This window comes from Hippoglossus hippoglossus, chromosome 8, assembly GCF_009819705.1.
Source record: "Hippoglossus hippoglossus isolate fHipHip1 chromosome 8, fHipHip1.pri, whole genome shotgun sequence".
Taxonomy (NCBI): domain Eukaryota; kingdom Metazoa; phylum Chordata; class Actinopteri; order Pleuronectiformes; family Pleuronectidae; genus Hippoglossus; species Hippoglossus hippoglossus.
The window spans coordinates 14,179,250-14,195,043 of record NC_047158.1 but is presented as its reverse complement, the minus strand read 5'-3'; the positions used below and the strand labels follow the sequence as shown (position 1 = coordinate 14,195,043).

General features: G+C 44.7%; 3 protein-coding genes across 6 annotated transcripts; 2 read left to right on the top strand and 1 right to left on the bottom strand.

Moving 5' to 3' along the window:
- The first annotated feature begins 704 nt into the window (after positions 1-704).
- epn3a (epsin 3a) lies at positions 705-10,161 on the top strand. 4 transcript variants are annotated; one of them, XM_034592504.1, is made up of 10 exons: positions 705-1,045; positions 2,917-3,690; positions 5,638-5,756; positions 6,520-6,597; positions 7,024-7,113; positions 8,203-8,286; positions 8,597-8,888; positions 8,984-9,079; positions 9,167-9,397; positions 9,847-10,161. In XM_034592504.1, the coding sequence occupies exons 2-10, from the start codon at positions 3,093-3,095 to the stop codon at positions 10,131-10,133; spliced, it is 1,875 nt and encodes a 624-aa protein (XP_034448395.1). In that variant the 5' UTR covers positions 705-1,045; positions 2,917-3,092; the 3' UTR covers positions 10,134-10,161. The 4 variants fall into 4 exon arrangements, with proteins under 4 accessions (XP_034448395.1, XP_034448394.1, XP_034448397.1 ...); XM_034592503.1 differs by having other exon boundaries at positions 710-1,045; positions 2,920-3,690; XM_034592505.1 differs by lacking the exon at positions 705-1,045 and adding an exon at positions 2,507-2,580 and having other exon boundaries at positions 2,920-3,690.
- A 396-nt stretch (positions 10,162-10,557) lies between these two features.
- arl16 (ADP-ribosylation factor-like 16) lies at positions 10,558-13,462 on the bottom strand. Its single transcript, XM_034592512.1, has 5 exons — positions 13,231-13,462; positions 12,604-12,659; positions 12,390-12,506; positions 12,179-12,294; positions 10,558-12,032 (listed from the first exon to the last, which is right to left on the bottom strand). The coding sequence occupies exons 1-5, from the start codon at positions 13,349-13,351 to the stop codon at positions 11,867-11,869; spliced, it is 576 nt and encodes a 191-aa protein (XP_034448403.1). The 5' UTR covers positions 13,352-13,462; the 3' UTR covers positions 10,558-11,866.
- A 161-nt stretch (positions 13,463-13,623) lies between these two features.
- Positions 13,624-15,580, top strand: fn3krp (fructosamine 3 kinase related protein). Its single transcript, XM_034592511.1, has 6 exons — positions 13,624-13,764; positions 13,969-14,120; positions 14,247-14,338; positions 14,479-14,561; positions 14,664-14,786; positions 14,880-15,580. The coding sequence occupies exons 1-6, from the start codon at positions 13,624-13,626 to the stop codon at positions 15,216-15,218; spliced, it is 930 nt and encodes a 309-aa protein (XP_034448402.1). The 3' UTR covers positions 15,219-15,580.
- The last annotated feature ends 214 nt before the right edge of the window (positions 15,581-15,794 follow it).

Here is a 15,794-nt window from a genome sequence, read left to right as displayed (position 1 = left end):
CTCCACATTTCAGATATGATATGACCCCTCCGTCTACTTTGCAAACACGAGACTGGAGGTTACCTTGGACACGAGCACCGGCTCATCGACATGTATATAAAGAAGCAGCACTGAATGGGAGCCAGTGTGATTGAGGGGCGACGCAGGCCGCGTGTAAATGCATAAGGATATGACTTCAGACAACAAGCCATTAGTGCTGATGAATAAGTAAAGAGCAGAGATGCAATGAGGATGCTGCAGAGGAGGAAATGTGGCTCTTTGTGGAACCCCTCTGGGATCACTCTAGAACAGAATAGCCTTTATAGGAAATAGTGTCGTGTCAACATGTTTTTATTATTAGCTATTTATTTTTACTTCCCAGCACAAAACTTGCACTTGTGTGTAGTTTCTGTAATATTTAGATATTATAACACCTGCAGGGATTTTTCTCAGTGTGATTTCCTGAAAAGTGTAATAAAGGGTCACAGTTGCTCTTTGGTGCATTAGCACGTTTACGTCCAGGACAGCGTGTGTCTCTGCGTTCACCACATGGTGCGTCATGATACTGTGTTGACTGTCGAGTTCCTGTAATCCTTTGATCACCTGCTCCCACTGGGCACACACGCTTTTCCCACCAGGAAGTGAAAGAGTTAAGTCTGACTCCGCATGCACCGAGCAGGCCGCCCTCCCTCCCTCCCTCTCCATCCATTTTCACTGTGTGTATTTGTGTGTGTGTGTGTGTGTGTGTGTGTGAGAGAGTTTTCGGGGGCGGGGGGCTGTGCCATCTGCAAGCCCCAGCGCCTGGATTCGTGATATGCACACACAACTTTAGTTTGATAACAAACCGGGGCAGCGCCGCGATTCTTTAGAGTTTTTAGGACTCACTCTGAGAACATACGGTTCTCCACGGATATTTCACCCCCCCCTCTCTCTCTTTCTCCTGGACTCTAAACGTCTAGTTCTTCTCCGCTCTGCCCGAAGAGCTCCGGGACATGTCGAGAGGCGGCTCTTCCTCCACCCGAAGCCTCCCCGAGTCGGGATCCCGCTGACGCGCAATGACATGAAGGTAAGAGACAGGGAAGTGGCGGCAGGGAAACGGGCCGTCGTTTTTTTTGTTTGTTGTTGTCGAGGTTTCAACTTTAAAACTCAGAAAAGGTAGCTGAGTCACGGCCACACGCACACGCTTCCCCCCACCCGATCATCCCATTTGACGCAGCGTGCGCGATAATGGGCCGAGCCGTGCCATCATGGCACAACGAGGACGTGCCAGAGAAATGTAGGTTGGATCGGGACTTTTGGTTTCTCGGGAAACATCTGTACGGCACATGTGAACGTACCTGGCCCAGCATGTAGGCCTGATCTGGGAGCAGCTTTCACTTCGCTTCCTGTCGACCGAGAGAAAGTGTTGAGGGGGAAATTAACCTTCCTATGTTGGTGATTTTTTACGCACAAGTAATAACATATTTTACAAATTAAAGGAAGAATTGTAAAGTGTATTTTATGAAATGTATCTCCATGTCAAGGTCACAACTGTATGAGAAGTGCTTACATTCTCAGGACAGATCCAGTGAGTATCTATTCCTCAACCATCTGTCAGATTATTATTTCCCAACCAATTTTAACTATCTTTATCAGGAGTGTCGCTGCCACAGTGATGAAATCCACATCGATCAGAAATCTGTCCAGAGGCAGAATTTCATTTCCACCCAAACTCTCTGAACCTCCGGTTCCAGCTCTCCTGCTCACCCTGTCAATGAAACCCCCTCCTCTACCAACTCTTATTCACAGACAGGCATTTCTGTCTTCCTTCCTTCCTCCCACCACCTCCAGCTGAGTAACATCCATCCCAGTCAGGAGTCAGAAAAACGTGGCAGGACATAATGGGACTAAATGGTGATCTGGGTCCGTGGTCAGCTGAGCCACGGACATTTAGACCCTGGCCAGCACTTGATAATCTATTTATGGCCCCTGTCACAGTACAGGAAGCTCTCTCAATCATAGTGGGTTTGATATTTCAGGGCTAACATACAGCAGTCACCTTTTTATTTATTCATAGTACAACCACAGCCTGGAGGAATCTTTTTCTCATTATAAAGACATTTTACCGAACTCCACATTTCACTGACTCGAGGGATCAATATGCACATTTCTCTCCTTAATAATTTAACTATTACAAGTCTTTCAAGTTCAACAATCTCACCGAGGTGAGAGTGAAAAGTTGTTGATTGAACTGAGTCACTTCCCTGACTACACAGGACAAAGTTCAATGTCTCAGGCAAAACGAATTGTGCTCGACGGTCACATATACAGTAATTATCTTAGATTATGGAAGTCAAATGAAAAAACACCAAAGTGATGGTGATTCTCGTGGATCACCGTGTGTGTGTGTGTGTGTGTGTGTGTAGAGGTTCGGCGGTTTTCTTAGAGTTTTGTGATTCTTCAAATGCTTTTCGAGCTCCAATGCTGTTCGTAGTGATGTAATCAGGTCAGAAATGCCCCTCCCCTCTCTGATAACACTGTGAGGTAAAACACACAGAAAATTCTTTACTTGCAGGTTGGGCTGTAGTGTCTGGATCTGAAACGTAAAAATTTGTCATTCAGGTAAGAAGTATTATATTGTGAAATTGATTGTACAAATAGCTGAGAGGCGGGGCATTGCTTACTTAGGGAACAATATGTGTGCTCGCACAGATCTCTTCAAGTTGTCTCACGGAAAAAAAAAACAACTCAGGTGTTGTGTTTCACTTCGCTTGGAGGTGCTGAGTTGTTTCCTCTTTTCTTCCCAAACACAATTATAGTAAGAGGAAGAAGTGAGAGTTGAGCTCTTGTGATTATTAGTGGCGGCAAAGTTCCCTCCGCTAATGTTTTACATAAGACTAATATAACCTGTGCACCCTCAAATCTTTCTGGACGTCTAATTTGTGCGCTCCTGTCCAGCAGGAACACTCTGGTGGACGTCTCTGAAGTTGCCTAGAGGGAGGACGACCTCACTGCATTTTTCCGCTGACCTAGTCTCTAACCTTGCCTGAGGTGACACAGCAGGTTGGCCTGCTGTCGGAATTTCCTGACTTTTTCTACCTGTGAAAAAAAACAAACAACACACCACCGCCACCATGCAGACCTCGTCGCTTCGCCGGCAGATGAAAAACATGGTCAACAACTACACGGAGGCTGAGATCAAGGTCCGAGAGGCCACCTCCAACGACCACTGGGGTCCTCCCAGCTCACTCATGTCTGAAATTGCAAGCCTGACCTTCAACGTGGTGGCCTTCACTGAGGTCATGGGCATGATCTGGAGGCGGCTAAACGACCACGGTAAAAACTGGCGCCATGTTTATAAGGCACTGACCCTGCTGGACTACCTGATTAAAACCGGCTCGGAGCGAGTGGCCGTGGAGTGCCGCGAGAACATATACACCATCCACACTCTGAGAGACTTCCAGTACATTGATCGGGACGGACGCGACCAGGGCATCAACGTCCGGGAGAAGGCCAAGCAACTGGTGGCCCTGCTGAGGGACGAGGAGAAGCTGAATAAGGAAAGAAGCCAGGCGCTGAAGACCAAGACACGCATAGCAGGTGGCACCAGTAGTTTAAGTTCTGGATCCTTGCCGCCTCCATACCCAGGACACCGCAGCAGCCAGGGTGGCTCGTCGGGGGTCCAAGGGGATGAGTTCCAGAGGTGCAGGGGCTCACCATCATCCTTTAACTGTGAGTAGTAGGGACGTCTCACTGCAACATAACACGAGCACATTACTCTAAGCTCACAGCTACCTGGAATTCTTCCCGTGGCATGTGACTGGTGATTATTCAGGAATTCACGCATTACAGGTCACGAGGTTATTTGGTCACGTGATTATCAGATAAACTATAAGATTAACTTTTAGGAATGTTGAAGGCAAGAATTTATCAGTTTATTGGTCGCCTCAACTTTATTATTAAATGCATATTTCTTATCTGTCCAGTTTTTGTACATCGGTCATGTGATTTCTCACTGATGTAGATGCCAGTTTTAATACAGACAGTACAAACCTTTAACTAATTATCTCAAATCCCTTGTGTTTTAATAGGAAGTTGAATGAGTTTAGCTTTTTACTGTCGTTGGGACATCTGCATTCCTCTCATTCTCCCGTTTAGAGTCACGTCAGCTAAACTGGATTTACAAAAGAGAGGAGGCCCCTGTTTTGTGCTAGTTTCAGTCTTGCGGCGAATGTGATGCTATTTGCTGTGCCACTCTAATGATCATGGTTAGGTGACGGTAATATAAGTGATCTCTTTGTGAGTGTGTCTGGGTTAGGGCGCCGGATTAACTTTATAACTACAGTATACGTGTTCCAACTTAAAAACACACTGATGATAAACATCAAGCAGTATACAGGTGTTTGTAAATGTGGTGCGTGTGTGGTGCGTAACATATATTTTGACAGTTGTGCGTTCCATGTGGTGAAGGCTGTTCATTAGTAGATGCTAGTGAGGAGCGGGGCTGCGGTTTCCTGAAGGCAACAGTTATTCTTTTATACTTTGATGTCTGTGGCTTGTCTCATGGTGTAAACAAAGTTATCCCCACAGATGCTATCTGGCTGTTTTACTACCACCAATCCCTCAAAAGTCCCCTCTTAACGGTTCATTTCCATTTCATGCATTTTCCTTTTTTTTGCGGGCACATGTCGACCTTTACAGACTCCAAGCTCTTTTTCAGCGATGCTAAAATATAAACGTGGAAAAATGTATACATCTGATAACACAACAAAAAGCTAGGTTCAAAGCCACAGTCTGTCAGAGGGAGTCTGGCTTTCATGCTGGTTAATCTTAACAATTTCACACACCAGCGATAGTAGCTAATCACTTGGTCTTTATCCAAATAAAAATGGTTTGGGCCCAGATAACAAAGCATAAATATGTATGAGTTATACTGCAGGTGTTTCAATACTTGAAGGGTGAGTTAGTTTCCACACGTGTGTGTTTGTGTGTCTTAAGTGTATGCGTGTTTGTCTTCGGCCTGAGTAAATGCAGTTTGTCGAACACTGCACAGTAACACAGCTCCTCATTCGGCTCCAGGGGATTCTAAAGGCACAAATAGAGAACAGTGGTTGTCTGTTGGAGGTCCCTGGACACCGGCGCATGGTTGAAGTGTTGGTGCTGACGGATGGCATGGGTGTGGGTCAGGAGGTTGGCAGCAGCTAATTGATAGCGAGCTTTCCGGCTCAGATGGGGGATATTGAAGGGCAGCAAAGTGGAAATGATGGGTTTCTGAGACCGGCCTTTGCAAATGTGTTGCCTGCTGCACTGTTTTAGCCCCATGACCCACAGACCCACAGCCTGGCAGACGGGCCAAGCCAAAACCCACCCCCTGCCCAAATCTGGACCCGAATCCTGGATCCTACCCAGAGGATACGGGGTAATAAGGTGGGCCCCACTCCAGCCCATCCATTCCTCTCCCCCTTTACCACCCTAACGCTCCACACAGGCACACCATTGTTCTCAGTGCAGGCAGAGTTAGGCAGACCGTGGCAAGCAATGCCAGCAAAGGCCCTTAACAACGGGCAATGGGAAAAAAAACAACATTCAACAACAGTGCCAGACATTTTTTGACATTAAAAATCAGCCTAAAGTGTTTCTTTCTTTGCTTTCCCCTCGGCTCTTCCTCTGTCTCTGTAGCTTCCTCTTCCTCTCCTCAACTTGCTCCAGACATGGAGCAAGCTCGGCCCGTGACCAGTGGAGAAGAGGAGCTGCAGCTGAAGCTGGCCCTGGCTATGAGCCGAGAAGAATGTGAAAAGGTAGCTCTAAATGGGACACACACACACACACACACACACACACACACACACACACACACACACACACACACACACACACACACACACACACACACACACACACACACACACACACACACACCTCTTGTCCTTTCAGCACATGAGCCCAACAGAAAGGGGCTTCTTAACTGCCCTGCTGCCGACATATAATGTTGTATTTCTGCTGTAAGACAGTCAAGAGCTCCCACACACTCCCACACACCCACACACACTACGCACACATGCTTGGACACGGTGGTGAAGCACTCCCTCGGCCTCAACTCGGCCGCCATTTCCCAGAGCCTTTTACAGAGAGTGATATCATCAACTCTGTCTCTGATGTGGTCATTAATGGCACTTTGACCCATCAGCAGGAGCACAGCTGAAGCCTGAGGACACTGTGAGTGAAATAGTGAGAAGCCAGGCAGGATGTGTGCATTGATCCACTCCAAGGCAGCCACACTGCGCCTCGGTCACCGTGGCAAAGGCGGCCTACGCCCTCTGACTTTTCTTGGCTACTGTGGAAATATAGTATATTATGGGTAAAGCTGTCCACTTCAAGAAATTAGCTGTGATTTTGAGTATGTAATTGATCATATATTAGATCTCTGTTGTATTCCTCTCTTTTGAATCACCTCCAATCGTTGTGTTCACTTAAAAATTTCTCAATGAATCACTCAATCGAGCATGATTTTACCTTTCCCTCTGATTCGTCTTCCCCCTAATCCTTCCTGCTTGACCCTAGCCCACTCCCCCTGTGGACATTGATGAACAGACCCAGCTCCAGATCGCTATGAGTCTCAGCAAGGAGGAGTCAAAGCAGGTATAAGTACACTTGGAAAAGGGAAGATCCTTCCTCTGCATCGTGTCCTGTTGCCTTGTACACTAAAACCATTGAGTTTTTGTCCTTCTGGGAAACAACTGCATGTGCTACTCACTTTGTCTCCTTTCTAGATTTGACTCATGGCCTTCCTCACTCCCTTTTAAACAGCAAAAGGACAGAGACTAATCAACTCTGGCTTCATCCTTCTGTTCCACTAACCCCAAGATCTCTCCTCTCAGTCCAGTAGTAGGAGATACCCATCTCAGCCACTCTGACCTATTCTGGTGTGGTGTCAAGGATGGGAAAACAGGGTTCGACCCCTTAACCCAACTTGGGACACCCGTAGAACTGCATGCAATTCGTTATGAGGGTTTCCAAGAATGGATTCCATTATTGTTGACCCTATTCTCTCTCCCACCCGCACAGCCTGTCCAATGTGCACCTGTCAACCAGGATATGGATGAGGACACCCAGATGCAGTTGGCCCTCAGCCTAAGCAAGGAGGAGCACCAGCAGGTAAGGGTCATATGGGGAGCAACTGCCTTGTAATGCTACAGAAACTCTAGAGCTGCTTTCAGACATGCACAACTCTGCATATTTTCCTGAAAGTTTGTGGAGGTGCTATATGTAAAAACACAAATGTCTGAGTCAGTTGCTCCGGACATTTTTCAGAACTTTTCCTGCCAGTCCCCAAGTAAAGTGTCCAGAAAATGTCAGAGTGAGCTCATACAAGTTTACAGTAGTAAAATGTCTCGAAGAATTCCCAGTGAGCGAGTGGACGTGTTGATGACGTTTCTAACACATGACGGACATAAAACTGGAAGAATACAAATATCTCAAGATGAAAAAGAGCTGCTCCAACGAAGATGTCAACTAGGAAATTGTCGATGTGCCGTAAAACTCATTTGCAAACTTAACCTATTATATAATTTACTAGTGACTTTGTCAAATTACAACAGTTTTAGGATGAGTCCCAGGTGATTTCTGGATTAAGCACATTCAGGTACCATTTTAAAATTTGGTTTCAATCACTTGAATTGCCTCATCTCAAATGTTAGTCACCATGACATCATTGCTATGAATAAGTAGGGTGTTCCCACCTCATCTTCTAGTGCTTCTTATATGTTCTACATGTTTTCTCACTTTTTCTGATCTTTTCCATATAAATCTTTAACTTATTTCCACACCTGGGTCCTTTGCTGTGCCTTTTATTTCAGTTGCATACCTATCAGTCTGTTCTATTATACTGGACAACCATTGTACCCCACCTCTCTCTCTCTCTCTCTCTTCCCGTCTCACTCCCTTGTCTGGCCGCTCCGCTGTTTTCTCTCCCTGTCTGTGTCAGTACACCGCAGCACAATAGAGCCGCACTGTTAGAGAGCACAGCGATGCTCTCCTCTCTTTGACCAGAGAATTTTCTGGTTTGTGCCCATTGCACACATCTACCCCTGGGTCATATGTTGCCTAGGGAAAAAAAAAAAACAAGCTGGCTTTGGTGCTTTGGTGCTTGTGTGCTGCCACTGACTCATGAATATGATGGGACAATATGTGAATTTTGCTTGAAGACGTCCCCAATGGCAACCATGTGACTGTATCTGTTGACAGGAACAACTCAGTCGCCAAGGAGACGAGTCGATGCTCCGGAAAGCTTTGGAGGAGAGCAAACGGCAGATGGAGTCTAAAGGCGGGGTATGAAATATTGGGGTATGGAATATCTCAATGGGGGTGATGAAATACAACCATACATTTGAGAACGAGGGATTTCCCGCTCGAGGGTCACAACAAAATCCACTGTGGTGCTCTATGATGATGATGATTATGGGCAGAGTTATTGGCTCTGATTTGGTTTTGTTAGCTCAACCCTCGAAGTAACTTGCTGTACAAATATCAAATCTGTTTGTTTGTTAAAGATGTAAATAAGTCATTACGGGCTCCAGAATTACAAGTGAGTGCTGAAGCAATATAATGAACAGGTTCTTTCTCTTGTTGATGAGGACAGACCGCCTTCATGGACCTAGTAGATGTTTTCGCGGTGCCCTCAGATCCGCCTTCTACTGACCATCGCTGGACCAGTGCCGCACAGCAGGCAGCAACAGCCCGACCGGCGGGCATGGATCCCTGGGACTCGCAGCAGCCTAACACCTCGAGAGGAGCTTCTCCGTGGATGGTACCACTACCCTCCAGCAGCCCTCCCCCACCATGGGAGCCCCCGGCTGACCCCTGGGATGGCCCGCCAAACGTCTCCGACCTAACTGCCACAGGCCCTGCATGGGCCTCACCTGCAAACACAGGTGCGTCTGTAATGTGCATGCAACACATATAGGAGATATGTGAAATTAAATATTACACAATGATTAAAATAAAATGCATTTCGTTACGTTTACAGCCTCCTTGAGAGTTGATCCATTTTCAGCCCGATTAGAGGGAACGGCACTTGAAGGAGCCGTCAGAGACGCTTTTCCCCGAACTGGAAGCCCCTCAGGTAAACAAAGCTTCCTCTTACTCATTCTCTCACTGTGGTTCCGGGTGTCCCACTTCTCTCAGAGCTCTTTCTTTTTTCTGCGGTTAGATGGGGATCTGTTTGATGAGGCCATGGATGGGGGTCTGATGAATGTCAACGGCCGAGGGGAGAGCAGTCCTGAGCTCTTTGACCTGTCACATCTCGGGGAAAGCCTGGGTGCCCCCAGCCCTCGCACATGCCGGACACCTGAGTCCTTCCTGGACCCCACAGCAGCATCCTTGGTGAACCTGGACACCTTGATTCCAGTAAATCCCCAAGCCAAGAACCCCTTTTTATCAGGTAATTATTTGTAGTAGAGATGCTTCTTTTGTTTCACCGGTGAAAGGCAAGGAACGTTTTTTGGGGCATAATCTGGCTAATTAAATGCTAATTATATGTATAATACTGCCAATCATGTGTAGGGGGATGTCATACTTGTAGAGATTAATTCATAGCTTCCATCTAGGCACTGTATTTGTGTATGGAAATAAGAAATCTATTTTCTGAGATTTTAATGGTAATTCAGTTGCAAATACCAACTTTTTAAAACTTAAACCTTGGGAGTATTTTGCTGAAAAGGAACATTTTAATGGAGACTTTCAAATTCTCTGCTTGCAATTGTAGGATCATGCAAGATTCACTCATTAAAACATCAAGTGGGCTAAAAGCAAAGTTTCAGATATGATAAATCTATTTTGAATAACAATGTGATAAATGAACACTCTTCTGTTTTATTTGTCTCTGTCCAGGCCTGAGTGCGGCTTCAGCAAACAATCCATTCCAAACCGAGCAGCCCAAAGTAACTCTGAATCAAATGGGCTCCGCCTCTTCGGCTCCTCACAGTTCTCTTCCATACAGTGCCTCCTTGCCTCTGCCCATGAGCCACCAGCCTGCCAGCCTCCCTTCGTCACTCACTCACCCCACGCAGCCCGGCCTGGTCCTGCCAGGGAACCTCCCTGAGCCCTTGCTGCCCTTCTCTTCCGCCAGCGCTCAGGGATCGCAGGCTTCACAGAGCAGTCAGAACCCTTTCTTATGAGGACCAATTAAACCGGAGAGAAATTTTAGGAAAAAGGGGATTGCCGATTAGGTTTACGCTCTCGAAATATCGCTCTAACCGCAGACCAAACTGTAGCCCGGAGGACTTCTATGAAAACCCTATTCAAAGTTGTTTTTGTATTGTGGTATAATACAGTCACCCTTCAATTTATGCAAATGGTTCCAAAGAGAGGAATACAACAGAGATCTAATATATGATCAATTACATCATCAATGGCAAATGGCCCTTCACTAAAACAGCCCATCCTGTCTGATCACAAATGCTGTAACAGGGTATAACAGAGATGACAACTTTGCAACAGGAAATATTAGTGTGGTGTCAAACCTCTTTTAGGCCATAACCTATTTCAAAATGAATACTGATTCAAACCTACACAAAAGCACAGTTTGATATAATCTTTTTGTCTCTGTACATCCATTGTCATATCTTTTACAGCTTATATGATTGGCTAAGCCTGCCACTGCTGCTGTCATGTTCTCTGGCCCCTTAGAAAAATCGATTTCTAATAACATGAAGAGAACATGTCCAGCCCTTGAAATGTTACTGCATTATTAACAACAGCATCATTATCAACAGTAACCGCATCATTAACTGTGGCACTTCTGTCAGACCGGAGTTGATGGAAAAAGATCAGAGCATATCAAATTCTACTATGGTGAAATGAATTGTTGGGGTTAAGTGAATGAAATTAATAATTTAGGAGGACTGTAAATATTTCAGAGTAAACTATAAGCGAGGCAACATTAGAAGATATTTGAATCATGACTTTTATTCATTGCTTGTGAAGTCTCAGCAAATAATAAGGGTATTATTACAACACTGCTTAATTGTTTAGTTGGTTTTATTGCTTTGCATTTTCTTATTTCCCTTGATATCAATACATTTTGTATGAAATCCTCACTACACAAGCACACACCCATATCCCGTTTCAATATTAGCTTTGCTCCTTGTGCCCCCTGCTGGTAATAACTCATTACTACTCTGCTGCGTCCCTTGACAGTAATTACTCTTTTAACATTTGCTCTTCACACTTTAACGTTTTTTAAAAATCTGAAATACAAGAGGTTACTTTATTTCAGACAGAGATCAATTCTTACTTAGCATTGCATGAACGTTCCTCTGTTATAATGTGACGCAAATCCTATGACCACAGTCATGAATCCCTGCAATTCAATGTTTATCTGCCATTCAATTAGGAACAGTGACCTGTGTAAATAGCAGCAGGTCCGATCTACACTCATTCATTTAAGAAAACGTTAAAATGACCCTGATGCAGGCGACAAGCTGAAACACGTCGGTCTAACAATAAAGTTGTTCTGTATAATGAAAGTATTGCTCAAGTTTTGGCCTCTTATGATTTTTGCCCTTCTCCATGCATCATGGAAATATGTTGTGCCTGAAATCTCTGCTCTGCTTCTACAAATGTTAAAATGGCCAACCTTACAGCCATCCCATTATTCCATGGTATCACCAATGAATCACCTTCTCAGTTCATCTTGATACCAGAAACGTTTTCCAGTTGGTCTTGTCATATGTCTTGCCACATTTCCAGTGAGTCCACCAGTAAACACATCATTACATCCTCTTGAAAATGTTGCATCAACAGTCTTGGCCCACTGACGTCACTGGCATATCTTGCCAAAAGGCTTGGAACCATTACTCAGAGTCCCGAGAGAGCAGCTTCACTTTTAAAGGAACAAGCGTATGATAGATCACTTGACTGTGATGGACTCCAGCCAACTGAGCACCTCCTTAAGTCCCTGTCCAGAGCAGGCACTGAGCTCCAGTGTTGTGATTGGCTGAGGAGCAGATGCAATGATGTCATCCATTCTAAACAGTGACTTTATCTCTGTAAGACTCATAGTGCAGGGCATGTCCCTAGAAAACAAAGTGGCATAGAAAAAACACAAATAAGAAAATACACAACACCATAATTATCAGATTCTACACATGTTGTCTTGAAGCTGCTGACTCTTGTGCACGTGTGCAAGTGAATGTAGGGATTGGTGCATATAGAGAGCTACCTCTTGTTGAAGAGAATCAGCACAGAGGCACTGTGCAGAGGCTCAGCAGAGAGCACCGACAGCAGCTGGATACAGGAGGAGGACACCTGAGCAATGTTGGCAGAGTCCACCATAAACTGTGAAAAAACACAGATACATTCAGTGAAGTAATTCCAACAGTGTTATTAATTTCCATCAAATGCTGCGAACAGATGCAGGAACGTTAACATACAATGACAGAGGAGCAGTCTTTGAAGTAACTGGGCCATATGGGGCCCATGCAGCCTCCCAGCTCTCTCACAGTCACCTTCCTCCTCTTCAGTGTCAGGTCTGTCAGGTTGGTTCCCACCTGCGAACAGTTAAAGAGATCAGAGACATGGGTGGGCCATCCAGTCAAAATGGAGCCTGCTAATACTCTGTATTAACACATTATAATGACCACTTACTGTAGGCAGGGTAGAAGGAGTTGTCTGCAGTTCACCCGATCCATGCGAACCAAACTGTAAACAAATGGGTTCAGAAAAAGAATCCACGGGAGCCAGTGTTGTGAGTTCAACCTAATATTAGCTTTGATTGAAAAAAATGTGCAACATTTAAAATGTATAGGCTACACTGGGGTGTTGTTTTGCAACTACACTGTATTCAAACTAATGCAGAAATCACACAAGGGCCTCAACTAATATCAGTGGAGAGGATGTTCTCAGTTCTAAGTTTATGAGGTAAAACTGCACTGCGTTGAGCTGACAGGTGTTCCTGTTATTTTGTCCCCTCCATTCAGAACAATGAGGGTAGACTGAACAACAGACAGACCTCTTAGTATAATACAGTACAGTAGTAATATACAGCATTATTACGTGTTCCTAATAAACTGAGTGTGAGTGAACACTTCAATATACATGCAATACTTAGCGAGCTCGTATTTTAATGCTAGTGCGTGTATTAATAATTCCATTAGAGCAGCAACAGCAGCTAATCAGGCTAAAGTAGCTGCACCGAAGAAACACAACACGTGCAGTTTACAGCACTTATTTCATAGTTCCGGTTCAAAACACTCAACTAGGCACAAAGGATATTTTGGAGACGTTTCATCAACAACGTTTTCCCGACGCCGGTGGCTCCGAGAAGCAAGCACGCGTCATTCCTGGTCATTTCTCCCCTCCAGCAGCAGGAGCACAGCAGCGACGACGATAGCATGTAGCCGATTTAGTCCAAAGCGGAAGTGGCACCATGGCGACGCTCAACTTATCGCGGTACGTCGCTGCGATTGGGCGAAGAAGACATCAATCATCTCAGCCTGGTTTCTGATTGGCTGCTGTCACGTTGGCGTAAAGACAAGCGGAAGCAAAACAAGAAAAACATCGAAAACGCCCCCCGTCCACCTGAAACTTGTGACACTACAGTTTATCTGAGTTGTTGTTGTTAACATCGCTGTATTTCCACCATAGTTGTTTGAGGGGGAGATAAACATGGAAGCTAAACTAAAGAAGGAGTTGGGGACAGCCATGCTGAAGTCTACCGGTCACTCAGGAGGTGGATGTATCAGCGAGGGACAGAGTTATGATACAGACACTGGGAGAGTGTTTGTGAAGATCAATCACAAGAGCGGGGTATTGTACATTATTCTCTAATATCTATTTACTATGGTGCATATGCTTCTTAATGTCAGTGTCGACCTCTGTACTATTAGTCTGGATGGGAAAGCACATCAGTGAATGAGCTTTGTTCTTCCAGGTAATATAGCTATACCCCAATATATAATTACATGCTACATGCTCGACAGCCCAAATCTCGTTTTGGTGTGTTTTATTCAGGCTAAACAGATGTTTGATGGAGAGATGGCCAGTTTGGAAGCCATTTTAAAGACGGACACTATCAAAGTCCCCAAATCTGTGAAGGTGATCGAGCTCGACACAGGGGGATGTGTGTTTGTGATGGAGCATCTGGACATGAGAGGTCTGAACAAGTAAGAGCTCTCTCCTACAACCTGTTAAGTGCTGTATTGGTGCCCTTACCACTGTGTACAGACTGTAATCTAACCCTGTTTCTGTTTTTAATGTGATTCTTTGTCATCTACAACTTTGATGTTTAGGTACTCAAAGCACCTGGGAGAGCAGCTGGCAGATCTGCATCTTCACAACAAGAGACTGATGGAAACATTTGAGAAAGAGCAGCAGACAGTGGGTAATTCACCATAATGTCACCTTTGCACATGCAAATGTAAATGAATGCACAGAAATATTTTATCGTCTTGTTCCTAGTGACTATTACTGATATATAAACTCACATAAATAGTGCTATTTAACTTATGCTATCATACGCAGGGAAAGGAGCTGGGCAGTCAGATGTGGCTGTTGTTGGGAAATTTGGCTTTAGTGTACCTACATGCTGTGGATATCTACCACAGGTAAAAAAAATATATTGTATCTGTATACTAGGTGAAACTGGACTGTATTACGGGTGCCTGGTCTTTAAGTCACTTTTGTTTTTGATTTTCTCCTCCCTCCAGAGAAACGAGTGGCAGGATGACTGGGTGACATTTTTCTCCCAGCAGCGGCTGCAGCACCAGCTAAACATGGTGGAGAATTCTCATGGAGACAGGGAGGCCAGAGAGCTGTGGGCCAAGCTACAGGTGCTCCCTCATCAGAAACAAACTTTGCACATCTCTTATGATTGTATCGATAATCTGCCTGTGCAACATACATATTTTGTCTGTTTTTGACAGCTGAAGATCCCTCAGTTTTTCACGGATGTGGAGATCGTCCCTGCTCTCCTCCATGGAGATCTATGGGGAGGCAATGTGTCAGAGTGTACAGATGGCCCAGTCATTTTTGACCCTGCTTCCTTCTATGGACATTCAGAGTTTGAGCTGGGTATCGCTGGAATGTTCGGTGGCTTCAACAGATCTTTTTACTCTGCTTACCATGAAAAGATTCCTAAAGCGCCTGGCTTTGCAGAGAGAAACCAGCTTTACCAACTCTACCACTATCTGAATCACTGGAACCACTTCGGTGGTGGCTACAGAGGCTCCTCAATAGGAATTATGAAGAACTTACTGAAGTAATTGCACACACTTTGCAGAAAGCTTAACATGTCTTAAAGACAAGCCAAGTATTATGTATATATTGACAGAGGCTAATTTGACCAAAACTAGTGTGGATAATTGTTAGAGAGGCTAAAACATAACATTTCCGCATTGTAATATATTTTTGAGTGTGTATAAAACTGCCCTGAATGCTCCACCCATGATTGTATTGTATGATTTAACAATGATACAAACTTAATTATCTCCAAATTATTTACCTTCTTGACTGACTGTTGATGTCACACAGACTGATACACTACCTGCACCTACAGAGTGTTGCTACATAGTAATAAATCATTGCAATGTATTCACTGTTTAACCAACAATAAATCCTCAGATGATCCAAATGGTTTGTTGTGGTCTACTTGACTTTACTTTGTATCTATCTGGATTGCAAACTGTGGTGAATCAAACCGAAGGACCTCCATCATCATAAAGACCTCACCACAGCTCCTTTAACCCCTGACTTACATTATTGAGTCTGTATTTATTTGATTTATTTCTTCAATTTAAAGGCTTCTTGAATTTACAGCGAATGGCACCGTCATGTGATTC